The sequence below is a fragment of the Acinonyx jubatus genome, chromosome B2, assembly GCF_027475565.1.
Source record: "Acinonyx jubatus isolate Ajub_Pintada_27869175 chromosome B2, VMU_Ajub_asm_v1.0, whole genome shotgun sequence".
Taxonomy (NCBI): Eukaryota; Metazoa; Chordata; class Mammalia; order Carnivora; family Felidae; genus Acinonyx; species Acinonyx jubatus.
Window position 1 is genome coordinate 17,184,037 of NC_069385.1, and position 27,320 is coordinate 17,211,356.

The window sequence follows — 27,320 nt, forward strand, 5'->3', positions numbered from 1 at the left end:
CTTTTTAATGAGCACACTGTGTATCTGGAACTATTGACCCAGAACAACCAACAGAATAACAAGTTCTAAGAAAATTACTGCACTTAAAAGAAAAATCTTTTGAGCAACTGGGCAGGAAGAATATGTGACTTATAAGTGAAAGAACATTATATTAGCATCAGAATTTCAAAAGCAAAAGTACAGGCAATTTATGCCAGGAAGATGTTGGGTTAGCATAACAAAACCTTTTATTTTTCAGATAATTTCAAATTTATGAGAAAGTTAAAAAAGTAGTACAGAGAACTTCTCTATACCTTTTACTCAGATTCACCAATTTTTAACATTTTTGCCACATCTGCTTGATTATTCATTCTCCCTTTCTCTCTCCCATTCTCCTCTCTCCAATTATACATGTATATACACATATTATTTTTTCTGGACCATTCGAAAATAAGTCATAAACATCATTCCTTTTTACCTCTTACATCAGTGTGCATTTCCTAAGAGCAACGATATTATTGTGCATATTCACAGTGCAGTTATCAAAATCCGGAAATTTAAAATTGATAAAAATTTTACCCATGTTTCAATTTTGTCGGTTATTTCAGTAATATCCTTTATAACTTTCCCCATAAAGTCTAGAATCCAGCTCTTAACTGATCATCTGTTGCATTTAGTTATCATGTTTCTTCTAACCTTTGAAAGAATTCCTTAACCTGTCTATTTTTCATGCTGTTAACATTTTTGAGGAATACAAGCCATCTGTTTTATAGAATATTCAACAGTTGCCTTGTGATTAGATTCAGATTATGTGCACAGACAGAATACTACATAAGTGACCGTCTCAGATGTAACATTTGCAGTAACAGGTCCGCAATATCCATCTGCCTTTCATTGGAAAGTGTTCATTTTGGTTACTTGATCAAGGTAATCCTCTGCCTGGTGTCTCCATTGCATACTTGGTTTTTCCCTTGCAGCTAGTAAACAATCTGTAGCATTTGAGACCTTTCAAATATCTTGTCCCTTATCAAACTGTCTCTGTGGATTTCTCAGCTGTTCATGATTCTTGTCTCAACCAGCGTTTACTTTGATGAATGTAGAGTGGTGATTTTCTAATTCCCACTACTTCTACACTTGTCAGTCTGCCTTCTACTGTAAGGAATGGCCCTTCTTTTTTATCTTTTTATCTATATGTGCATTTTTACTAAGGATTCATGGATTCTTTTTTTTGCTTTGACTTTAATAAATTTGGAGTTTATATATTCTTTTAAGACTTTACTTTTTTTTAAAATGTTTATTTTTGAGACAGAGAGACAGAGTGTGAGCAGGGGAGGGGCAGAGAGAGAGGGAGACAGAATCCGAAGCAGGCTCCAGACTCTGAGCTGTCAGTATAGAGCCTGACGCGGGGCTTGAACCCATGAACCATGAGATCATGACCTCAGCCGAAGTCAGATGCTCAACCGACTGAGCCACCCAGGTGCCCCAAAGATTTTACTTTTTTAAGTAATATTTACACCGAGCATGGTGCTTGGTGAGATCACAACCCCAAGATCAAGAGTCGCATGCTCTACTGACTGAGCCAGCCAGGTACCCCTAAGTAGATTTTATTTTTTAGGGCTGATTTAGGTTTGTAGAAAGATTGAATAGAAAGTAACAGAGAATTCTCTGTGCACACTCATCCCTCTCCCCAACAGTTTCTCTTATTATTAATATCTTGCATTAGTGTGGTAGATATGTTACACTTGGTGAGTCAATATTTGATAAATTATTATTAACTAAAGTCCATAATTTACATTAGGTTTCACTCTGTGTTGTACATCTTGTGAGTTTTGAGAAATGTGTAACAACATGTATCTGTCATTACAGCATCATACATAATAGTTGCACTGCCTTAAAAATCCTCTGTGCTCACATATTCATCTCTCCCTGCCCCCCTCCCCTGGCAGCCACTGGTCTTTTTTTACTGTTTGCATAGTTGCATTTTCCAGAATGTCATATAGTTGGAATCACATAGTATGTATCCTTTTAAGATTGCCTTCTTTCACTTAGCCATTTGCACTTAAGATTCCTCCGTGTATTTTTGTGGCTTGATAGCTCATTTCTTTTGATCACGAAATAACATTCCATTGTATGGAATGCACCACAGTTTGTTTAAACATTCACCTATTTAAAAATGTCTTGGGGCAGCTGGGTGGCTCAGTCGGTTAAGTGTACAACTCTTGATTTCGGCTCAGGTCATGATCTCAAGGCTGTGAGATCAAGCGCCAGGCTCTGTGCCGGGCATGGAGGCTGCTTAGGATTCTCTCTCTCCCAGCTTGTGCATGTGTGTACTCTCTCTCAAAAAAAGTGTCTTGATTGCTTCCAAGTTTTGGCAAGTATGAACAAATCTGCTGTAAACGTTTGTGTACAGATTTTTGTGTGGACAGAAATTTTTAACTCATTTGGGCAAATACCTAAAGATGCAATTACTGGAATTTATGGTAAGATTATGTTTATCTCTAAAAAACTGCCAAACTGTCCTCCCAACTAGCTGTCCATTTTGCATTCCCACCAGTAATGATGGAGAGTTCCTATTGCTCTACATCCTTGTCAGCATTTGGTATTGTCAGTGTTTTGGATTTTAGCCATTCTAATATGTGGCTGTGTGTTGTTTTGATTCTCACTATTAACAGGTTTCATCTTCTATTTTTTTTTTTTTTTTTTTAAGTAAGCTCTATGCCCAGTGTGGGGCTTGAACTCACAACCCTGAGATCAAGCATGTTCTATCAACTGAGCCAGCCAGGTGCTCCAGATTGTTGTCTTTTGTTAGGCTTCAGAAGCACTGAGCAGATCTAACTGGCTCTGTTGCTTATTACTGTTTCTGATTTAAAAAAAAAAAAAAAATTTTTTTTTAAGTGTGTTTATCCAAGAGGAGATACTTCACATGATAGTGTTATCAGAAATCATTAGTGAGAGTTTTCAAATTTATGTATAAAGAAGTATTGTTTGCCCATCTAAAGGCCCATGGCAAATACAGGGTTGCCACAATGAAACCATTTCCATCATGTGTTCTCCCACAGTTACCCTCATTGGTCCTTTAGTAGAACTGGGATACCGTACTCAGTGCAGTAGTTGGTTGTGAAGTCGAATTCATTTTGGTTGAAGTAGAAGATGATAGTGAGGGTGAGAGTAAAAAACAAGAAACACTCTCCCTGAATTATTGCTGTTCCATATCAAACAACAGTGCAGAAAGAATGGAGCATTACTAATGCAGAAAGCTAGTGTCAGTATGATCATATTTTTCAAAGGTTTAAAAACAAGCAAAACTAAATTATATTGCTTGGGGATGCATATTTATTTGAGAAAACTCTGAAGATACAGGAGAATGGCCAAAAAGGAAAACCAAAAAGCAGGATATTTGTTACTCTGGTGAGACAGAGTAATGGGATCAGGGGACATTTTAGTTCTTTTTTTTTTTTTTTTTTAATGTTTATTTATTTTGAGAGAGAGAGAGAGAGAATGCAAGCAGGGGAAGGGCAGAGCCAGGGAGAGAGAGAAGGAGAGAGAGAATCCCAGGTAGGCTCCAGGCTACCAGTTCAGAGCCCAACATAGAGCTCAATCCCATGAACTGCGAGATCATGATCTGAGCCGAAATGAAGAGTCAAACTCCCAACCGACTGAGCCACCAAAGTGCCCAAAGGGACATTTTAGTTCTTAAGCTAGTTGGCATCGTGGGTGTTTTTTATTTTCATGCTCCATTCCTTAGATATACTTTGTATAATTCTTTTTTTAATATATGAAGTACTTGAAAAAAGAAAAACAGGAGATAAAAGTGGGACTTTGAAGCCAGATAGATCTGGGCTCAAATCCCAACTCTGTTGCTTATTTACTGGGTGGCCTTCAGTTAATTATTTAACATTCTTGAATTTTATTTTACTCATTTTTAAAATGGAAACCACACAGTTGTTTTAAGAATTGGCAGTAGTGTGTGTGAAGTGCGAAGCATGGTATTCACACAAAGTCAGACAAGTATTAGCTATTAATATTACTACCAGGAACAGTATAGTTTCAGATTTTGCAATCTTATTTAGATTTCTTTTCCTGAGCCTGTAGTTTCTTTCTTTCTTTTTCTTTTGTTTTTTTTTGTTTGTTTGTTTTTTAAGTTTATTTATTTTGAGAAAGAGAGAGAGCACACAGGTGGGGAAGGGGCAGAGAGAAAGGGAGAAAGAGAATTCTAAGCAGGCTCTGTGTTGTCAGAACAGAGCCCAAAGCGGGGCTCAATCTCATGAGCCACACAGGTGCCCCTGAGCCTGTAATTTCAAATGTAAATTCAGTTGTTTAGGGAAATCAGCATTTTGGGCATACGTAGGGTAGTTAGAATAGAAACAACAAAGGAATTGATTTATATTTTTGTTTACTTACAATTTAGGTGGGAGACCTACCTGATGCAGATATTAAACCTCCAGAAAATGTGCTGTTTGTGTGTAAATTGAATCCAGTGACCACAGATGAAGATCTGGAGATAATATTCTCAAGATTTGGGCCAATAAGAAGGTAATCTCTAGAATTAGTGATTTTAGAAAAACTAGGTATTGGTGGTTTTCTAATGACATTTTTGGATGAATCTGTGAACTCTAGGATTTTGTACTGGTGAATTTTACAGATGACTCTTTTGCATAGCAGGGGAGAAAAAGATGTATTTATATGTGTATGTGTATATATAGAAATATACACACACAAATACACACACACATATATAATTGAATGATTCTCCCACTTCCAACAGACATTTTCAGTCTAAGACAGGAAGTGAATGGAACAGTTTAAGTAGTTCTGTAGTATTCTCAGTAATCTTTAATATTTAAAATACTTATATAAGTTCTCGCTAGAATTACCAGCAATCTATGTCAAAATTAACTTTTTTCTTTTTTGAGTGGTCTCCACACCCACCATGGGTCTTGAACTCACAACCCTGAGGGCAGGAGTCGCATGCTTTACTGACTGAGTCAGCCAGGCACCCCTATGTCAAAATAAATTTGAATCTAAGTTTTCCCAAATTTTTTTCTTTTGCTAATAATGCTTTCTTCCCCTGCATTGTTAATGTAAAAGTCTATGAAGCTAGTATTTCTGTGAGAAAGGGAAATATTCTTGAGGAAGGTCAATTACACAGTTGACCTGCATGGTCAACTGCAGATTTGAACTGCATGGGGCCACTTAGACACAGATTTCTTTTGATAAACACAGTATAGTACTATAAATGTATATTCTCTTCCTTATTATTCTTAACATTTTCTTCTCTGTAGCTTACATTATTATAAGAATACAGTATATAATACATGTAACATACATAATATGTATTAATTGACTGTGTTATTAGTAGTTAAGTTCTGGGGGAGTCAAAAATTATATGCTTATTTTTTACTGCAGGGGAGGGGGCTGGGACCCCTAACCACCATGTTGTTCAAGGGTCAACTGTAATTGATTAAAAAGTATTATTTTATGTTTAGAATTTCCTTTTAGGTTATGTTTTGGGGCTTTTTATTTGTTTTTTTTTTGTTTTTGCCTATGAAATCATTCTTTATTCTTCCTGTTGAAAGAAAAATCTTTCCATAAATGGCTACTCAACTTTATTCCTCCACGTACTTATGGTATATCATATTTACAAAAAATACTCCTATATTGCTACTTTTTATTTTTGAGTTTTAGATATTATATACTGACTTCCTGCTGAGGCATGTGAGGATTTACCTCTCTTCCTGCCTTCTCCATCTTCATTCATACCTCCTACTACTTTGATTGTGTCATAGTTTTGGTTAGATCATTATTCCATATTTACATTTTAATATATGTAAATGTCATAACAGTTGATCCATATGGTATAATGTGATTACTTTTCCTTTGTCTCACAATGTTTTATTTCCCTATTCATTTCATTTCATGTTTTTAAAATGAGACTTATGGTATGTGAGTAAATGGGCAAGCCAGGTGATTTCAACTCCTCTTATTGGCCCTTTTACTTGATTGTTAAGATGGATTAGTTGTATTTAATAGCTATAGTTATGAAGTTTAATTTGAGCTTGGTTTGTATTAAAATTCAAGGGCACACCTGGGTGGCTCAGTCAGTTAAGCGTCTGAATCTTGATTTCAGCTCAGGTCATGATCTCATAGTCATGAGATCAAGCCCGCTGGGCTCCGTGCTGAGCATGGAGCCCACCTGGGATTCTTTGTCTCCCTTTGCCCTCGCACACACGCGCGCTCCCTCTCTTTCTCAAGAAAATAAAAAAATAAAACTCTACAAAGTATAAACTTATTAAACATGTACATGTGTATGAATTTACATACAGTAACATTGTATACTACAGTATACATTCTGCAGTATCATTGTATACTCTGTAATTCATTTACATTTGGACTAGAAGTGAATAAAGACTTAAAGAGTTTTTTTAGCATTAGTTTGCTTTTGGCATGGTAAAGTAAATACTGTTATTCTTTCTTCAGTGCATTAGGAATTTAGGCCAAGATTGGTCATTTAGAGTAGAATTTAGATAATTTAGTTACTACACTGGTGAACTACTTTTTTTGAATTGTTATTGAAGAAACTGGGAGAAATATAGTTCCATGAGTTTAACTTTGACTTTTAATAAATGGCGTATTTTGTTCTTCACTTTTGAAGAGTAAGAGTAAATGCTTTTTTTTTAAAGTCACTTTTTCCAAACTTTCTTTCAGTTGTGAAGTTATCCGGGATTGGAAGACAGGAGAATCCCTTTGTTATGCTTTTATTGAATTTGAAAAGGTAGGTCATTATATAGATATATTAAGTTTATATTTATTTTGCTCTTATATAGTGTTAAAGTATGAAGAATTGTAAAATTTTTCCAGTCTCTGAGATTAGAAAATTAATTTGCCCTTTAGGCACCCGAGAAAAATAATTTTATTATACCCTCTATTTAAATAAATACAACATCTGTTGGTGTTAATATATGTACCTTTAGTTTAGATTCAGGTACAGTCTGAGTGTATCTTTAAAACTTTAACGTCTTAGGTAATGTCTTTCATGTTGTAGAAATGATTTTTCAGCATTGTTTACATAGATCTGTAATTGAATAATAGAGAACTAGACTGAGTATAACGTTCTAGGTGTTAATCTGAGCTCTGTCACTATTATATTTGACAGTTTATCTGGAACTCTCATTTCTAGATATTACCCTCCTTATAAATAAAACCTGAATATTGGATTAGATGGTACCTTCTAGATCTATAATAACAATGATGAGAGTTTATGTTACTCACATAGCTTTCTTTAAGCCAGGTGTTACACTACCTGATATGCATTTAATCCTTACAACTCTGTGAGAATAGGTACTGTCCTCCTTTTCCAAATAAGTACGTGGAGACACATAGTGGTCATGTGACTTGATTAAAATTATGCCCCCAGTGATTGCCTACCATGTACCAGATGATGTTCTAAATGATACAGATACAAAGATGGCTAAAGCTTTGTATCCTCATGGAGTTTATGATCCATTTAATTCTTGACATACATGGTAAATAAATATAATTGTAACTAGGTTTTATTTTTTTGTCTGCTTCTCTGAATTGCCTGTAGTAAGTTGTGAGCAGACCAAAGGATACATTTCCAGGAATATAGGAGATAATTGCCAGTGCTGGGTTGAAATGCATCATTCCTAGCGTTCAGATGTCCGAAATGGAAATACGGGGTTTCAAAGTTGCTGACCGGAAGAATCCTTATGTAACAAGGACCTTGGTATCTCAGGCCCACAGTCCATTATCCACACCATTGGGAATAGCTTTGTTTCTGATTTCAGGCTTTTTCAGAACTTAGGTAATTGTGTACGTGTGTGTGTACACACACCTGTGGACTGTGTCATACTCCTCTGGGTCAGCACTCCATAATCAATCACAATTTCTGGACAGAAATGAATGCATATTCATACCAAGTGGAATAAATTAAGTCCATAGTCTCCTGTTAGGAGACTGTTTTGTTGTCAAATGGATTTTAACACCAAATTTATAAAAACAACTTTGAACTTTCGGGATATTTTTGGGTTTTGAGTAAAAGTGGTTATGGACTTGGGGAACACAATTTGTAAGTATATGTATGTCCACTACAGTCAGACTGCCTCAGCTCACGTCCTGGCTCTCACCTTTGCCAGCTGACCTTTGACAACTTCTATGCCTTTCTAAACTGATGTTTTCTCTTTGAGAAAATGGAGATGATAGCAGGTAGTAGTTCCTCATACACTTGTTACCAGAGTTACCTGGGGTCACAGGCACAAAACATTTAACGGCATTTCGCGTGTAGTAAGCTTGCAAATGTTAGTTTGGGTAAAAACAAACTTTTGTATTTTTAGTATTTGTTGAAGCTGCAGAAATCTTTTCCATAAAGCTTTATGCTTGAGTTTTTATAATTACTCTCAGGAAGAAGATTGTGAGAAAGCATTCTTCAAAATGGACAATGTACTTATAGATGACAGAAGAATACATGTGGATTTTAGCCAGTCTGTTGCAAAGGTTAAATGGAAAGGAAAAGGTATGTTGGTTCATCTTCCTTTGTTTCTGTTCCGCGTGCGTGCTTGTGCGTGTGAGTGTGCTTGCGTGTATATCTCCTTTGACTTAGTGCTGCTCATTAGGAGAAATGTTCATTGATGTAACTTCTGCCATTTATGGTTTCATGTAGCTGCTGTCGAGAATCTAAGATAAAGGGGAGTGTATGTATGTGTGTATGTGTATTTTAAGCTGTGATGAACATATTTACTGGCTTTGTATTATAAATTACTTTTAACCCATTTAAACCATTGCAGATATTTGCAAAATGATGGTTGTGGTGGCTTGGTTCTTTTAGATGCAAAACAGTTTTTTTTTTGTTTTGTTTTCGTTGTCATATGGTACAAAGTGGGAAAGGTCCATGAAAGGTGGTGTAAAAAACTCTCCCACTTCTGCACCTCATCTACCCCATTTCCCTTCCGAGAGGTAACCACTCTCACCTGTTTCTTTATTTTCCGCATACATTCTTTGAATATACATGCATCTGTGTTTATTTTATGTTGAGAATTTTCTCTCAACGTGTTTTTTCCCCATATATATTTTATGTATATTTATAGGTTTCTCCTTTAAAAAAGGAAGCATATTTATTTTATATGTATTATTTTCAACTTTAGAAAAGGATAAGGCAAATGGATGCAGGCTATACATACTGCCTTCATATCTTGCATTTTTCATTTAATAATACATCTAAGAGAGCAATTCATATTCGTGTATAAAAATGACATTCTCAGCAGCTGCAGTTTTCTATTGAATGTATATATCATAATTTATTGGACTAGTTCTATTAATGGACAGTGAAGTTTCTAATCTTTTGTTCTTCTGTGTTACTGTCCCTGTGCATATGACATTGTCCACATACGCATATATATATGTCAACTGAATTTCTGGTAGTAGCATGTCAAACTTAAGATTGAATGTCTGTATGCTAAAATAATGTAAGTTTTTGATTTTTGATGCAGTATTTTTAGAAGATTTTACTTTGACAGTTATTCACCACATCATGCTAAATTTTACTAGGAATTCCAGGATTACTTTCTTTTTCTATAAAACTTTTCTTTCTTTCCCATGATTTTTATGAATTCTTTTTTTTTTTTTTTCCAAATAAGAAAGAACACTACTTGAGAGTGATGTGCTCGTTTGTTTGGTAGGTCATGGTACCTTGTGGGAGTTCAGAAAAAGAAATGATCAATGTCCAAAATAGGTGAGGAAGGCCCGCTGGAAGCTGTGTTCTCCATGGTGGGAGACGGTGACGGGTCAGGGTTCCTTATAGTGTTGGTTTCTCCCATGAAACTGTCGTGCTGGATTGCATGACTAGATTTGCACACTGCTCTCTATTTTCAGTGACTCGCGAAAACTAAACGCACTAAGGTGGCGTGTTTTTCACATGTAGTAATTGCAGCTTTGTAAACAAAAGAATCAAATAACTGTATTCAAGAACTATAGAGGAGCTGTTGGCCTAATGCACTCTAGTTCTGGTCCAGAAGTAGCTCTTCTGTGGAGCTTTTTTCCCCAAAGAGCTAATTTAATTTTAGCATTTGGGGTATGTGTGAAGCCAGTGTAATTACAGTTCCTCACCACAGAGAAAGAACTTGAAGCACAATCTTGTGAAGTGATTTATTGAGAGTCACATAAACTGACGATATAAATAGGATTTAATTTAGTTTTTGTTTTTTTTTCCTCTCGATTCTTTTCCTAACATATCCACCCACTGAAAAAATGATACTGCCTTCCCGAGTGGTTTCAATGTAGTTTATTTACAGAGGACTTTTTTTTTTTAACTTTATTTATTTATTTTGAGAGACAGAGACAGTGCAAGTGGGGGAAGGGCAGTGAGAGAGGGAGAGAGAGAATCTGAAGAAGGCTCTGTACTGCCAGCACAGAGCCTGATGTGGAGCTTGAGCCCACGAAGGCGTGAGATCATGACCTGAGCTGAAACCAAAAGTCAGATGCTTAACCAGCTGAGCCACCCAGATGCCCTTCCTATGTAACATTTTAGAAAAAAGTAAGTTCACTTTAAAGTCCTCTCTAAGGGGCACCTGGGTGGCTCAGTCAGTTAAATGTCCCACTCTTGGTTTCGGCTCAGGTCATGATCTCCCGGTTTGTGAGTTCAACCCTGGCATCAAGCTCTGTGCTGACAGTGTAGAGCCTGCTTGGGTTTCTCTCTCTCTGCCCCTCCCCTGCTTGCTTGTTCTATCTCTCAAAATAAATAAATAAACCTTAAAAACTTAAAATAAAATGAAATGAAATGAAATGAAATGAAATGAAATGAAATGAAATAAAAAAATAAAATAAAATAAAATAAAATGTTATAGAGGAGGGCTCCTGGCTGGCTCATTGGTAGAACATGCAACTCTTGATTTTGGGGTCATGAGTTCAAGCCCCACATTGGGTGTACAGATTATTTAAAATAAAATCTTTTTCTTTTGTAATATTTTCTTATTTTTGAGAGAGAAAGAGAGAGAGTGCAAGCAGGGAGGTGCAGAGAGAGAGAGAGGGAGATACAGAATCTGAAGCAGGCTCCAGGCTCTGAGCTGTCGGCACAGAGCCTGATGCAGAGCTTGAACTTAAAACCTATGAGATCATGACCAGAGCCGAAGTCGGATGCTTAACTGACTGAGCCACCCAGGGACCCCTAAAATAAACTCTTTAAAAAATAAAATAAAATGTCATATAGGAGAGAGATGCTTTATTATTTTATTTATTTATTTATTTTTTGGTGGTTTATTTTTTGTAACTGTTTGTAACTTTTTTTCCCGTTCCCTTCCCCCATGGTCTTCTGTTAAGTTTCTCAAGATCCACATGTGAGTGAAAAGGGAGACAGATGCTTTAGCTTCACATGCCATCATAAACATGTTTATTTGTTAACTGTAGTTAATTTTGAGATAGTTTTATGTATTATGGATTCGTATTTAATAAATTGAATATATACTCTATGCCATTCACAGTGCTAAGTACTTTGTCTTATAGCTCTGTGAAATGTAGGTATTATTTTCGGCTTACAAATGAAAGGAATATAAATGAGTTTCAAAGAAGTGGCTGACCTAGGACCTTCCACTAGAGTCAGGATTTGACCACAGAACTTTTCACTTTAATCCATTGCTCTTTCCGTTATACCGTAACTGCCTCATCCATAGTGAAACTCCTGACAAGCACAGAATCTTTTGTCAGTGATGAAATGGTACCTGTTCGTTATAGTTATCAGTGTTGTAATGTGTGCAGTTGTCTATTTCATGTTCACGTGAAATATTGTGAAATGTTGTTTACTGGCCATTTTTGTTTCAAGAGTCTCTGGAATTACCAGGTAGATTCATTTTGTTTTTGATGCTTACCTACTTCTTTTATTCCTATTTTCTCCTTTGTTTAAAGAACCTGATGATAGGTTGTATGTAGGATTCCCAATCAAAACACCTCTCTGTGTACCTGCAGTTTGCTTTACTTGTACGTTCAGTCTTGGCCCTTGTGTACGAAGCCCTCCCACTAGAAGCACTTAGTCATGGTAGTTGAGGGGATAGGAAAGGCAGGTTGGTCAGCAGGTCTAGGACTGAATCTCCATCTGGTAGGAGAGTAGGCTTGGGAGTCAAGGGGCTGCAGAGGATGATGCTCTTTCCCTGCCCTGCCACTAAAGGCCAGTCAAGATAGAACGGTAGGTCCTATTTTTCTGGAGGGATTGTTGATTTCATTTTTGGCACTTGGGAGGAATAAAGGTGCTCTTAAGCAAGAACTTGAAAGCAGACACAGTTTGTCTTTGGTGTTCTTGCCAACCCTCCCCTCTCACACCCTTTAGTGAATTTCTGTGTGGGTCCTACTGTGCCCTATCTGCTTGGTGCTCTGTTGAGATTTTAGTCTGTCTCTTTTGACAGATCAGAGATCTTTAAAGCCTTACTTCTTCCAAGATAAGTCTCTCAGATCTCAGACTCCAGTCTCAAGCCATCAATTTCCTTTGGACCTAATTTTCTTATGGACTCAATGGTTCTCCTTAAACACTGCATTATTTCCCAGTGAAAGTATTCATTGTGTAATTTAGGATTGAAAGTTTGATGTTGTAATACTCTCATAAATTGTTAGGTGGCAGCATAGGGCTACCTAGCAAAATAGGTATCAGATTTCATTTAAAAACAGTAATGGAGAATGAATTACTAATCTTCAGTCGTTTTCTGTTCCTCAGTATATATGCTACTTATAAAATAGCTCATGTTATACCTCTTATAAAATAATTTTTGTTCTTTGATAAATTAGGTGAGTTTTCTTACTAAATTCTTTTTTTCTTTTTCTTTTTTTTTTTTAATAAATAGGTGGGAAATACACCAAGAGTGATTTCAAGGAGTATGAAAAGGAACAGGATAAACCATCTAATTTAGTTTTGAAAGATAAAGTAAAGCCCAAGCAGGAGTATCCTTCACAAGAACCAATTGGTGGATTTAGACCATCCACTCTGTGTAGAGTACTATGTGATATGTTATAAGTCATAAAGTCTGTAGAAGACAAGGTTCCTGAATCCAGATGGTTTGTGAAGACATCATTTAGTTTATTGTTAATATTTTTTTACCGTCTTACATATACTTTTCTCTTTTTGGTATTTTCTCTATTTTATGGAGTTTACAGTTCAAAGAGATCTCTAGCCTAATTCTTTTCCCTCCTTACTCTTAGGTTAAGGTTAACACTTATTCTGAAATCTTCAGGTAAGATTTGTATTTTCTGTATATAATTGTAATGTTTTCAGTTCCCCATAGTCAGAAATTTTCTTCATATAGTTTAGCTAAATTCTTGGTGTTACCCTTCCTTGTAATGTTTAACTTCTTTGGAGATGGTAAATGTGTAGATTGACAAAATCCTTTTGTTATTTTATATGATTAGGTTGCTTCTTTCTGCTTAGTACATTGTCAGTCTAGCAACAAATATTTATTTGGCTCATACTGTAAGCAAGAGTTGATTTTTATAGGATTAAAAAGAAATTCATTGACTTGACCATTTAATTTAAGTTTTTTGAGGTTTTAGGTTGAGAAAAAAAATCAGAGACATACTGCTTACATTATGTCATTTCAGTTTTTTCATTGATATTCTCATTATAAATCTATCACTCTACACATTGCAAAAGTTACTTCTTTTGTGATGCTTTCTGGTAAATGGTTTCTTTGTTTCCTAATTTCTGTTAGCAGTTTAGGGATTCTCTTTTCCCACACTGCCTTAGACATTTCCTTTCCAAGTATTCATCAAAGAAAGAGGAATATCAGGTTGACTTGTTATATACTTATGTAAAAAAATGTGTTGACTGTCTACAATACATGAAACATTGTAAGGTGTAACAGCTGGATAAAGCTGAAATACACTGACATAATCAACATGAGGAGAGGCTTTCACATGCATACACATCAAACAGTAAGCTAAGTTCCAGTCTAAAAAGGTGAACATTAGAGGAGATATGATTGAAATATTAAAATCATAAAAGGTGTGGATGGAATACACTTGAGATTTATTTAACAAATCTTTGAAATTAAATTTAGACTTACTAGTAACTGCAGCTGGAAGAAGGGAAGTGGGTAGGACAAATAAAAGGAAGTATAGGCATAGAGTATAAAGTACAGGGAGGTGTCTTTCCCTCACAGAGGTAAGTAGGTCAGGCTGCAAGGAAAGAATATGTAGTATTAAAATGTTTTAAATTTAAGATGATAGATTACTGAAAGTTAAGAAAGGAAACCAGGTATGTTTGAGAAGAAATCTGTAGCCCAGTGCTCTCCAGTAGAATTTTCTACAGGGCTGGAAAATATCTCCACCATCCAGTATGGCTAGTAACCACATGTGGTTTTTTGAGCATGTGAAATGGACTGAGGAACTGTAAAGTTTGTTGAATTTTAATTAATTTAAACAACCACATTTGACTAGTATTGAAAAATGCTTGCCTTCAGTCTTTTGAAATTGATGGAGAAGACAGACATGTCCTGATGTAAACCAATGTTAATCATTCTCAAACAGAATATTGAACAAGAAAAAGGAAATTCTTGAGTCTGACCAAATATGGTGGTCTTTATGTTGTTGGTAGTTGATAGATTTCATTTCAGCAAGGCATTTATAATCTCAGGTAAAATATTAGATTGGTAGAACATGTGTTTATAATATGTAAGAGATAAAAAACAAAAAGTATAACATGTAAGAGATATATTGTCCTCATTCTATATTATATGTTACTTTGTTACTATGGCAAGGAAGGGAGATTTAGAGGACAATGTAATAATCTGGTAAGTTTTTTTTATAGTAAGTTTTAAGTTACAAAGTCATGGTGGAGATACACTTTAATGGATCTTGAGAAGAAAGAAATTGCCGTAAATTACACTACTACTAAGAAGATTAAAAAATAGAACAAAAGGTAAGGCAAGTTTAACTTAGGGTAGATCTCGGGGAAGTAACTGTGGAAAAGAAGACGGGAGATCTCAAATTTGTGTTTAACTGGAAAGATTTGGCATCTACAAGTGTTGACTATAGTAGTGAGCAGAAGAAGATAGTAGCTAAGCAAGGGAAAAGAGATGTGACAAATGTCACATCTGGTGGTATAATAAATAATCTACAGATACTTATTTGGCATCTGATGTATACTAAGCAGTAAAACATAGCCCCTGCCCTTATAGAACCTTACGTTTTATTGTTGGAGAGGGGGGATGAACAGACCTTAAATAATTACTGTGGATCAAATATAAATATGTCTGTAGTGTTGCTAAGAAGTGCGTTTGTGGGATATGGGTCTTGTAGAGGCAAGGAGTCAGGGGACACCCTCGGGTAACACTAAGAGAAATGACAAAAGCTGCAACTTGAATGTGAGGAGAGGAGGGCTGAGGTGGGATGCTGTTTTCTCTAACTTGATCCATCATTTCAGAAATACAGTTTATATCTGGACCCACCACAATCCAAGGATAGCCATTCACGCGCACACATAATTGAAACAGAAATGCAATGGTATTTTTCCGAGGCTCCGTATACTCTTTTCTGTTCTACATTATTACAAAGTGCTGGCCGTGACCCACTAAGTGGATTTTGCTCCCCATTGACAGGTTACAGTCAGCAGTTTGAAAACCGCTGCTTAAAGCATTTTGGACAGAGGGCGCGGCATGTGTAAAGCAACACAGTGAGGTGAAATGCTGGGCACGGGCTACCAAATTTGTACCTGAAAAAAGAGGGGCTCCAGAAGCTACTCTGGAAACTGTGACCTACTATAAAGGAGCAAGGAAGTTAGAGATGATGGAGTAACGTAGTGGATGGTGCAGGCTGATTAGCCATCGCAGCCATCTTGTGAAAGCCAGAGGCTGCAGCGTTTTCCTGTTGCATCTTCTGTAGAAGTGACACGTCCCTGAGGAAAGCGCAGAGCTGCGGCAGCGTGAGGCCAGACCTGGAACTCGAGTCCTGAGGGAAGTGTGTCTGCGATTTACTCTAGTCCCACCTGCCACTAAAATTGCTCTGCATGTGGGCCTTCTTCAGAAGAGTTTTTTTTTTTTAAACCATTATTCTGACACTTGTTAGCCTTCTTTAAATTCTATTAGAATTTGAGGTTATTTTCAATAGAGGTTGTAATAGTTTTACATTTTCTCTTATTCTAAGATGTAATAGTACATTAGAAAAAAAATACTTATCTCTGTATTAAAATACATTATCATAATTTTTATAACACGTTTATGTGAACTTAAAACAAGATTCATTCATGTATATAAATATTGAATCACCATGTTGTACACCCGAAACTAATACAATATTGTATGTCAACCACACTTCAACTAAAAAAAAGAAAAAAAGATTCACTCACAGTTTACCACCTAGAAAAATGATGCTTTTTCTCGTTCCTTTCAAGTCTTCATCTTTTATGCTTTGTAAAGTTAACGATTACCATATGGTATAGACAGTATTTCAGTCTCTTTTCACTTTTAATTTTTCATAAACACCTTTCCAGGTTTTTTCATTGCATTCATTTATCATTGCTAGTATCTTTCTTTGCAATAATCCATCATGTTGAAGTTCTACAATATATTGAAGACTATCTTCATTACTATGCTTTATGTTGCTGTCAGTTTGTTATTAAAAATAATCATTATATATGTCTTGGTTCATTTAACTTATTTTAATTTTTTATAAATTCTTACTGTAATTTAAATATGGTAGTTGTGGGTGCCAGCGTGGTTCAGTCGGTGAAGCATCCGGTTAAGCTCCAGTTTGTGGAGCTTAACAGTTTGTGATCTCACAATGATCTCACAGTTTGTGGGTTTGAGCCCCGCGTCGGGCTCTGGGCTGAGCGCTCAGAGCCTGGAGCCTGCTTCAGATTCTGTGTCTCCCTCTCTCTCTGCCCCTCCCCTGGTCATACCCTTTCTCTCTCTCTAAAATAAATAGACATTAAATAATAATAAAATAAAATAAAATAAAATATGGTAGCTGTTGCTCTGCATTGCTAAATTTCCTCCTATAGGGTTGAACTAATTAGTACTTCAAGGGAAGAGTGTCCTGAATGTTCCTTTTGTCTTATGTAGCTCCTCTGCCATTGGGGTTTGTAATACCTTCTTTTTTCTCCAGTGAAACATGTGCCTCCTTTTCTAAGTTTAAGTTTTTTCATTATTAACAAATAGGTTTCCTTATTTTTTGCTTCTTATATTTTCACTTGTGGATACATGTTTTGTGCCCACCTACTTGCCGAGTGTTAATAGCTTGTTTAAGGTCAGGGTTCTTTCCATTTTCCCCGACTATGTAATGAAAGAAAATAGGAGTTAGTTTTGTATTAGACATAAACTCTATGCTTGTGAGATGCTTTTTGCTTTAAAAAGTTACCTTTAGCCTCATGGCCTCCTTTGTTTACCAGATTCTTCTGTTTTGGTGTGTTATCAGTGTCCATTCTCACATCTGTCCTTAACTAGCTGCTGCAGCGCGAAATACGATCTTGTACTAGATGAGCAAGGAGAGGATCCGAAATCAAGTCACTCCCACACAAGTAAGAAACACAAGAAGAAAACTCGTCACTGCTCGGAAGAAAAAGAAGATGAGGACTATATGCCGATCAAAAATACTAATCAGGTACTTCGAGTGTCCGGCCTTAGCTGCAGGGGGGTAACCATTTTATCCCTCTGTACATTACATCTTAGCGACATAAGTTAGGGACTAAGCATATAGATCTGGACAGGGTGCATATGTTCTAACCCCAATGGTTTCATTGGGGTTAATGAACTTTAATTGTCAAGAACATATATCACAAATGATACAAGATTGTTTTCAGAGTAGCTTGGTATATCATTTAGTTCCATATTGCAAAACAAGTGTGATTTCCATGCATGTGGACACTAATTCCCATCAGTGTGGTTATGCTGAGAAAGTGCTCATTTATCATTTTCATTTATTACCAAGTGTTACGTATAGTACCGGTAGCTGTTGAGGTTTTCAGGCCTGTGGGACATTTATGCGTTTCTATATTGTGTATCTGAAATAAAAACAGCACTCATAATCAACCACGTGAGGACTTCTCAGCCAGGCCCTGGTTGATGCAGAGATTTTAGTAGGCAAAGGTGAGAAGGGAGAAAATTCAAGATGGTAAGTAAGAAGGTCAAGCAAAAATGCAGAGGAGAGATATGTATGGTTGGCAAAGTAAGGGATTGGCTTCGGAAAAACTAGGTGTACATTTCGGCACGGCTGTTCGTTGATGTGGCGTCCACAAGTTAGTGAGCTTTCTGAGCTACAGTTTCCTCCTCTGTGAAATTGAGATTATATTTACCTTATAGGTATGTTGTTGAGATTAAGTGAAGGAAAACGTGGGTGCACACATTTTCTACACTGGGTATTACTACTTTTACTGTTACAGTCAAATTAGCGTGTTTTAAATCACTTGGAATAGTTTCTGTGGTAAGGCCATTAACTAGATTGATATTTCAGTTTGTTTCTTTTCGATGTTTAGGGATTGCTTAAATTTTTTGTTTGTTTGTTTTTTAGTTTTAAAAATCACTTGTATGGTTCCAAAGTAAAATCTGTAAAGTGGTACAAATGGAGAACCTGTCCCCTTCCCTGTCCCCTGTCCCCTTCTGCCCCCAAGGTAACCATTTAATGTGCTTCATGGGTTGTTCTTCATTTTTTAAAAATTTCAGCAGACACGTATTTTACATATATTCTTAGTTTCCTGTATTCTAGATAGCATATATTCCTACTTCTTGCTATTATCTTGTGTGTCTTTTTCCGTAGCCTTTCTGCTGTTTAAAGATTGCCATCGTTCATGACCTGCCCTCATTTTTCAAGTTACACCTTCACTCAGTTACTCAATCCTCCAAATAATAGGCACATGAATCCGTAATAGCTAACATCTTGTGTGCTTACGGTGTGCGGTGGATACGATTTTCCCCATCTCACAGCAGAGAAAGTGAAAACTGGAGAGGTTAAGCGGCTTGCCTGGTTTTGTACCACTGATAAGTAAGAGAAGCACAGTGTAAATCTGGACGTGTACTCCTAACCACTCTGCTGCTGCTCTTATCTGGAATATATTCCTGGCCGTTTCCTCTCCTAAATTCTATTGCTATGCTAATATAGTTTGTCCCCTAGTATAATAATCCAGTGTGATCTAATGGAACATCTCCCTCTTCTTATTAATGTCTGTACTCTATCAGTTTAGCCTAAGACCACCCCAATCTTTTAAAATGGTGGCTGCGTCCCGTTTCTGTGACTATTTAGCAGATTTGCCACTAAAACTCCTTGGTCTCTACCCCTGCTTCCTCCTACCACCACACTCACCATGTGTTCCTTTTAGCTGCAGTTTCTCATCTTGCACTTGTACATGGAATCTGGAATCAGTGAAATCAGGCCTGAGATATATTTTGGTGTATTTGAAATCATCAGAGGTCCAAAAAATCCAAAAGCTGGCCACATTTTAATTAAGTCTGTGATTCCCTCCTCTTTTTGCAAATCGTTTTTATCCTCTCTTTGATTACTTAAAACTTTATAATAGCAAATACTTTTGTTTTTTGGCAAGGAGTAAAAGGCATCAAGTAGTTTTGGGGGGAATGTTGTTAGTATCTTTCAAATAATTTTAAGTCCATTGGTAATTATAAAATTGTTAAATTCGGGGCGCCTGGGTGGCTCTGTCGGTTGAGCGTCCGACTTCGGCTCAGGTCGTGATCTCACAGTCCGTGAGTTCGAGCCCAGCGTCGGGCTCTGTGCTGACAGTTCAGAGCCAGGAGCCTGTGTCTCCCTCTCTCTCTGACCCTCCCCGCTCATGCTCTGTCTCTCTCTGTCTCAAAAATAAATAAACGTTAAAAAAAAAAAAAAGTTAAAAAACATAAAATTGTTAAATTCTAAATAATAATCTCCTAACTTTATTTCTCCCCTCAAAGTATATTAAAGCAAATGTTTTTGTATTTTGTACTTGGTTATTTTTTTTTTCAGTGTATTTATTTATTTAGAGACAGAGAGAGAGAGCGTGGGAGGGGCAGAGAAAGGGGGAAAGAGAACAGACTCCACACTGTCAGTGCAGAGCACAACACAGGGCTTTATCTCATGAATGTGAGACCATGACGCGAGCTGAAATCAAGGGTCAGACACTTAAATGACTGAGCCACCCAGGCACCCCTGATTTTGTACTTGATTTAGTATACTAATCAAGTTTTCTCTTATTTTTTCTTATACTAATTTTCTCTTATTTTTTTTCCAGTTAAATAGCATCTGTATTTAAGATTTTAGTGGGCCAGATTTTTTTTGTATTATTCTGATCTTTATCCTTTTGAGTTCAGTCTCAAAAATATAATCACTGAAGGGAATTTTCAGTGCTAGATTATTTTCAGGTATAGCTCAGATTTTCCTATTTATTGGTATTTTGCTTGGTAAGCCTAGTTCCCTAAGAATGTTTTAACTTATTTCTTGAAGTTCTTTGTTTTTTGTTGAGTGACAGACTTACTATTGAATTCGAAAACTTCTCTGTTTAATTTTTTCACCTCGTGTCTTTATTCCAAAGGTGGTTACTATGTTGTTGAGGTTTGGACTTTACTGGGGTTCCAGGAAGTGAGTTCTCGGCTGTGGGTTTTGCCTTGCTGAGAAGTATTCATACTGGCTGTCAGTCCTCTGTGGCTTTTAAGGTGTTTATTATTCTTATAATTTGGGACTCTATTTTTACTGTCATTTTAATCATGTAGTATTATTTTAGTGATTTAGATTTAACTAAACCTTTGATTGAGTCCTAAAGACCTGAGCAAGCATGGCTCTTAGTTTAGATTTTTTTTGGACTGCTTTACATGAAATCATTGGATAGGTTGTTTAAATTGGCCACTTAAAAAAATAAATAAATAGGACTTTTTAATGGTGTTTTTTCTTTCCTTTTTAGCCACATGCTAGTTTAATCATTTTGTCTTATGTCTTAAGTGTATAAATTGATAGAATGTTTTCTTAAGATTTTTTTTTTGAATGTTTATGTATTTTTGGAGAGAGAGAGAGCAGGGGAGGGGCAGAGAGACAGGGGGCAGAGGATCCAAAGCAGGCTCTGCACTGACAGCAGAGAGCCCGATGCAGGGCTTGAACTCAGGAACCATGAGATCATGACCTGAGCCAAAGTTGGGCGCTTAGCTGATTGAGCCACCCAGGCACCCATAAAATGATACAATTTTTTATAGTCTGTACTGGAAAGACTTAGAGCTCATCGAATTAATTTCTCTCACTTTAGATATAAAGTTCCTGACCCCACAGGCCTGTGAGCCTTTTGAGTTTAATCAGAGAGCTAGAACTTTAACATTATTTTGATTCAGTCAGGTATGAGGGGTTTTTTTCATTATTCTGTACCACCCCCTTTTCAATTTTATATGTCAAGTTACTGATCAATTAAATAATAATCTCCAACCTGTATAGATCTCTTGAGTCTCAATTTCTTTATTTCTAGAATGAGGGTAATATTGTGCCCCCAAAGCACTTAGCACTGTGCTAGCACATACATACTTAAAGGATCTGTTCTAATATGACTTCATCCAGCCACCTGAAGTTTCTCTTTTATGCACACAGTGCTGATTTCTTCCTTGCTCTTTGGTTTTCACTTCCACTCTGTGCATTAGCCTTCCTGCAGCCAATCCACAGCCAAACCCACTCACTCTTTGAGGTTCATCTCCAGTCCTAACTTCTCTATGAAACCTCCCCTGATAAATCTAACCTCAAGATTATTTGTTTGACACATCTCCTAAATGGCAGAGACCATTTGAACCGAGAGCTGCCTGACTTCAAAGCTTGTGTAGCTTTGAAAATACTCCATCCAAGTAGGAGAGGTTTTAAGGCTTCTGTCCATTTCACATTTTCAGCTTCCTCAATTTTTTCAAAAAATTAAGTACTGTGTAGTCTTTTATCTCTTTCGCTGTTACTTTAAACACTCAAAGCATTTAATTGCCTATTTGTATAATTGCTGAGGACTTTAAAGAGTTACGCATCAGCTAAGCAGTCTCTCCATCTTAAAAGTTGATTGTCTCAACCAATACAAGAATTAAGTGTACAGACAGAATAGTACATAGGTATTTACATTTTGTATATGTTACAGGAAGCACCAAAAAATTCTTTGATCCGGGGCTGTCATGTTTTGCTAGAAAACAGTTGGTAAAGGGTTAAGCCACATAGTCATTCTTCTACCTTGGGGCTCTTTTAGAATGACAAGACCTATTGGGATTGTGTGGGAAATTATGAATCAGTTTATAATGTTGTATTCCACAAACACTGATTATAACAATCATGTTAGATCTGTTTTCACATATGACAATCTCCATGCCGGGTGTCATGTACAGTATCTGGACAGTGTATGGAATAATTATGAATCTTTGCTTACAACCCAGTCCTTAACCATGGGTATTCATCACTCTAGATTTTAAACCTTGATATTTATCTTTACTATAATGTCTGTGGCGATAGAGTTGGGACCCTTGGGAGCTCAATCCTTAGGATTTTGCCTTTCCTCTGAGAGAAATTTGTTAAGGAAGTTGGATTTTACAAACTTATCTCTTGAAAGAGCATTGGCTCTGGTCTCTTTAGATTTCAGCTACTTGCTGAGATACTCACTTTAATTAGGGGTAGAACACCAGCAGAAAGAGAATTGTTTTAAGTAACCCTCTTCTGTGTGTGGAAATTACGACTGTTAATTACTAAGAATGGAATTTAATGTCCCTACTCTATTGTCTGTCTTAAGGGCGGTGGAATTTTCCATTGTTTCTCAGCTCATTTTACGGATATATATAAATAAATGATTTTTAATAAAAACATACATCAGTGCAGTGTAAACAAGGAAGATTTATTTGAAGATTTGGAGAGGAGCTGTTGTAAAACAAACACTTGAAAAATAATGAGACCAAAGTATGCAGCATCTGTTTTCCTTTTGGACTGACTGACTTGTCTAAAACCTCTCCTGGCTATCTCTTCTTTTAGGGGTAAAAGTAGGGCTTTTAGGGGAATTTTAGTAATTCCATTGCCGATCACTTGGGAGTGAAGAAGGGGGAGGTAGAAAGGTGACCAGCCACAACCAGAGTTCTTGGTGTCGCGATTTTCTCTAAAGACTTGTTCTGTTTTCAGCTGGATGATTTCAGTTCTTGGTTTTGGATCTGATCCTTTAGTTCAGCTGAAATAGTAGATACAAAGCAATGAGATCGATAAGAAAAATGGTTAAGTCTCTTTGTGAATTATTTTTGCTTTCTGATTTACAAGATTCTGGGCATTAGTGGTAGTGTTCCAGCCTGAGCTGGTATAGCTGCTCGCTGAGTTTTATTAATTGACAGTGACTACAAGATGATTCTTCTACTCATCCACCTGTAACTGTCTCTCCATTCCTTTGACAGGATATCTACAGGGAAATGGGGTTTGGTCACTATGAAGAAGAGGAAAGCTGTTGGGAGAAACAAAAGAGTGAAAAGAGAGACCGACCTCAAAACCGAAGTCGTAGCCGATCTCGAGAAAGGGACGGCCACTACAGTAACAGTCACAAAGCCAAATACCAAACAGACCCCTACGAAAGAGAACGGAGTAAAAAGAGAGACCGAAGCAGGAGTCCCAGGAAATCCAAAGATAAAGAAAAATCCAAGTACAGATGAAAGACAGAGAATCAGACATGGGTGGCTAATGTATTTACTGTTGTCTAACTTGGAGCACCAGGTACTCAGATATTGTGTCAAAGCGTCAGAGACTCTGCTTGTTATTTTTTTTTTCACACTAGGGTTATGGCCCTTTTCGATTAATACTGATTGTATAGGGCACAGAAAGACAATAAAAAGTTGAACATTTTCTTTGTATACTTTTGTACACTAATTTTATTGTTATACATAAATAGTGGTCTTCATTTTTCAAGTCTTTCACATTTTCCACTCTTCTCTTTTTTAAATGAAGTATTTCATACGTACAGAAATTCACAGATGTGTATATATAAGGTATAAAGAATAGTAAATATTTGTGTACCCATGAGCCAGCTCAAGAAATAGAGTATCACCTGCATTTTAGAAACCCTCTGTGTGTTCTCTCCTCAAGTGATGATTATTCTGAATTTTCTATTTGTCATTCTCCTGCTTGTTACAGTTTTACAACATATGGATGTATTCGTAAATAAAATGTTAAGTTTTATATGTTTTTGAATTTTATATAAATAGCATAATGTATGTTTACTTCTGTGACTTGCTTTTTTCAGCTTAGTATATTTTGAGAGTCATTCATTTTTATCGCTTTATAGTGTTGTATCAATAGACCACAATTTACCCATTCTTCTGTTAGTGGACATTTAGGGTTGGTTTGTGTGTTTTTGGTTTTGCTGTTGCAAACAATGCTGCTGTGACCATTCTGTATACAGGAGAGAGATCGCTTGCTCACGCAGTATGGAAATCCTCGTCTTTGCAAGATAATGCCAAGTTATATTCTACAGTGGCCGAACCAGCTTACACCCCGACGAGCGTTATGTGACTTACCTTTGTTTCGCATTCTCTCCAACACTTCTTAGCTTCCCGCTTTTCAATTTTGTCAATTTAGTGGACGCTTAGTGGTATCTTCTTGTGCCTTCCAGCAAGAAGACTGCAATTATTCTTATGTTTGTTCTAATATATGTAACTTGTTCTCTTTCTCTGGCTGCTTTTAAGGTTTTCTCACTGCTGTTAAGAAATTTGATTATGATGTGCTTGGTGTAGTTTTTTCATCATTCTTCCGCTTGGGCTGTTTACCTGTGGGTTTATGGTTTTCACCAGGTTGGAAAATTTGGGGCTATTATTTATTCAGTTACTTTTTGCTGTTTCCCCTCCTCTCAGCCCTCTCCTAAGACTCCCGATTACTTGTATGTTAGGCTGTTTGAAGTTGTCGCACGTTACACGGATGCTCCATTTGGGTTAAGTCTTCTTCTCTGTTCCGTATTGAATAGTTTCCATTGTTATGTCCTCACATTCATTAATCTTTTCTCCTGAAGTATCTAATCTTCTCTTAATCCCACCCAGTGTAGTATTCACCTCAGACATTATTTTTAATTTTAGAAGTTCCGTTTGGGTCTTTTTTATATCCCCCATGCCTCTCCTTAACATGCTTATGCTTTCCTCCTTTTTTTTTTTTTTTTTTTTTAAACACCCAGAGTACGTTAATAATAGCTGTTCTAATGTACTTGGCCATTCTATCTGTATCATTTCTGGTCTGTTTCTATTGATTGATTTTTTTCCCCACCCATTATTGAGTTGTAATTTACTTTGTATCCCTGGTAATTTTTGGATTTTACGTTGTTGTGCACTAGAGTTTTTGTATTCCTTTAAATATGTTGAGCTTTTTCTGGAACATAAGGAAGTTACTTGGAAACAGTCTGATCCTTTCATAGCTTGCTTTTAAGCTTAATGAGCCGCTAGGGCTAATTTGGCTCACCACGGGAGTAAACCCTTCTGAATACTCTCCACTATGCTTTGTCTTTGATGAGATTTCCCCTCTCTGGCTATGGGAACAAGAACTATTTTGAGCCCTGTATGAACTCCCAAATTGTGTTGCCTGTTCTTTTCTGGTGGCTCTTTCCCACCTTTTGGTAGTTTCCTCATGTGCATACACTTGATTAGTATTCAGCTGAAGACTCAGGCAAACCCTCCGTAGATCTGGAACTCTCCCTTTGTAGTTTCCCCTCTTTCCAATTCTCTGCCCTACAAACTTTATCTTGGCTCTCCTGCATTCTGTGCCCATGGAGACTCCCTATCACCACGCTGTATGTAGTGTGGACACTGTGCGGTAACCTCAGACAATTATTGGACTTGCCTTGTTCTTCTCTTAAGAGTCACTGTCTTGCATTGGCTGTTGTCCAGTGTCTGAAAAACTTTGTAGGATATTTTCTGTACAGGCTTTTAGTTGTTTAACATGGGGAAGGTAAATTCTGCTCCTGTCACTGCTTTCTGGCCAGAGTAGAAATCTCAGTGTTTAAATTTGCATTTCCTAAATGCTGACAAGGTTGAGTATCTTTTCATATGTATTATAGTCATTCTTGATTGCTTTCTGTGAAAAGTTTCACATGTCTTTTGCCCATTTTATGTGAAGTTGTCTTTTTATTACAGATTTCTTTGAGGAGTTTTTCTTATGGATTGTGGATACTAATCCATTTTTACTATTTGATGTTGTAAACATTTTTTCTCAGTTTGTGGCGTATTTTCTCACCTTTGTATTGATATGCTTGGAAGAGCACAAGTTGTAAATGTCCCCTCAACTTTGTAATATAAAAAATTTCAGGAGTGCCTGGGTGGCTCAGTCGGTTAAGCGTCTGACTTTGCCTCAGGTCATGATCTTGTGGTTTGTGAGTTCAGGCCCTGCATCAGGATCTCTGCTGTCAGCACAGAGCCTGCTTCGGATCCTCTGTCTCTCTCTCTCTCTATATATACCCCTCCCCCACTAGCACACTATCTCTCAAAAATATTTAAAAGATTTAAAAAATTTTTTCATATAAACACAAAAACAATGAACATCTATAAGCCTTCCATCCAGATTTAACAATTAATAACAACTTGTTGATCCAATTTGAAAGTAAGTTGAAAACATGATGAACTTTAACCTTTCAGTATTTCACCATGCATTTCTTAAAAAGCAAGTGTCCTATATAACCACGATATTATTATCACATTTAAGAAAATTAACAGTAAGGGCACTTGACTGACCCAGTCTGTGGAGCGTGAGACTCTTGATTTTGGGGTCATGAGTTGGAGTCTCATGTTGCGTACAGAGAAACGAAAAGTAACAATAATCCCAGAATAAATAACACATAGTCTACATTTGAATTTCCCTGAATATCTCAAGAATGTCATTTTGAGGTAGTGATTTGTTTTTAATCCCAGACTCAACATTCATGCATCACATCTTGTTCTCATCATTTTATTCTCTTAATCTAGAAGAGTTTCTTATCCATCCTTCCCACCTCAAATGACATTGACTTTTTGAAGAGTTCAGGCCAGAATATTTCTTAGAGTGTTTCAGAATCTGGGGTGTCTTCTAACTCTTCTCTATTTCCCGTAAACTAGAAGTTATGTCTAAATGTTTGATTAGAATTAGGTTATATATTTTGGGCAGAAATTTTTAAGTTGAATGTCAAATTTATTAGCCTTTCTCTGTGTGTTTTGTGTTTTTTATATTTTGTTCAAGAAGTCCTTAATAAAGATACTCTCCTATATTCTAAAAGTTGTAAATAAAGCTTTGTTTTTTTAAGTTTAAATCTTTAATCCACATTGTATGTGTGTATGTGTATGGTGTGATATAGCAAAAAAAATCTTTTTTTTTTTTTAACATATGGATGTAGCCAGTTGTCCAAAACATTAGTGAATAGATCATGTATATTCCCTGTTGATCTTCTATCAGGTAAGTTT

At 36.6% G+C, this 27,320-nt stretch overlaps 1 protein-coding gene across 1 annotated transcript in view; it reads left to right on the forward strand.

Moving 5' to 3' along the window:
• PPIL4 (peptidylprolyl isomerase like 4) overlaps positions 1-27,135 on the forward strand; it is a 36,527-nt gene extending 9,392 nt beyond the window's left edge. The window contains exons 8-13 of the mRNA XM_027056656.2: positions 4,388-4,512; positions 6,685-6,751; positions 8,398-8,509; positions 12,816-12,912; positions 17,415-17,562; positions 23,313-27,135. Coding sequence (XP_026912457.1) covers positions 4,388-4,512; positions 6,685-6,751; positions 8,398-8,509; positions 12,816-12,912; positions 17,415-17,562; positions 23,313-23,564 — 801 coding nt within the window. The 3' untranslated portion in view covers positions 23,565-27,135. The remainder of the gene's footprint in view (positions 1-4,387; positions 4,513-6,684; positions 6,752-8,397; positions 8,510-12,815; positions 12,913-17,414; positions 17,563-23,312) is intronic.
• Positions 27,136-27,320: the final 185 nt, after the last annotated feature.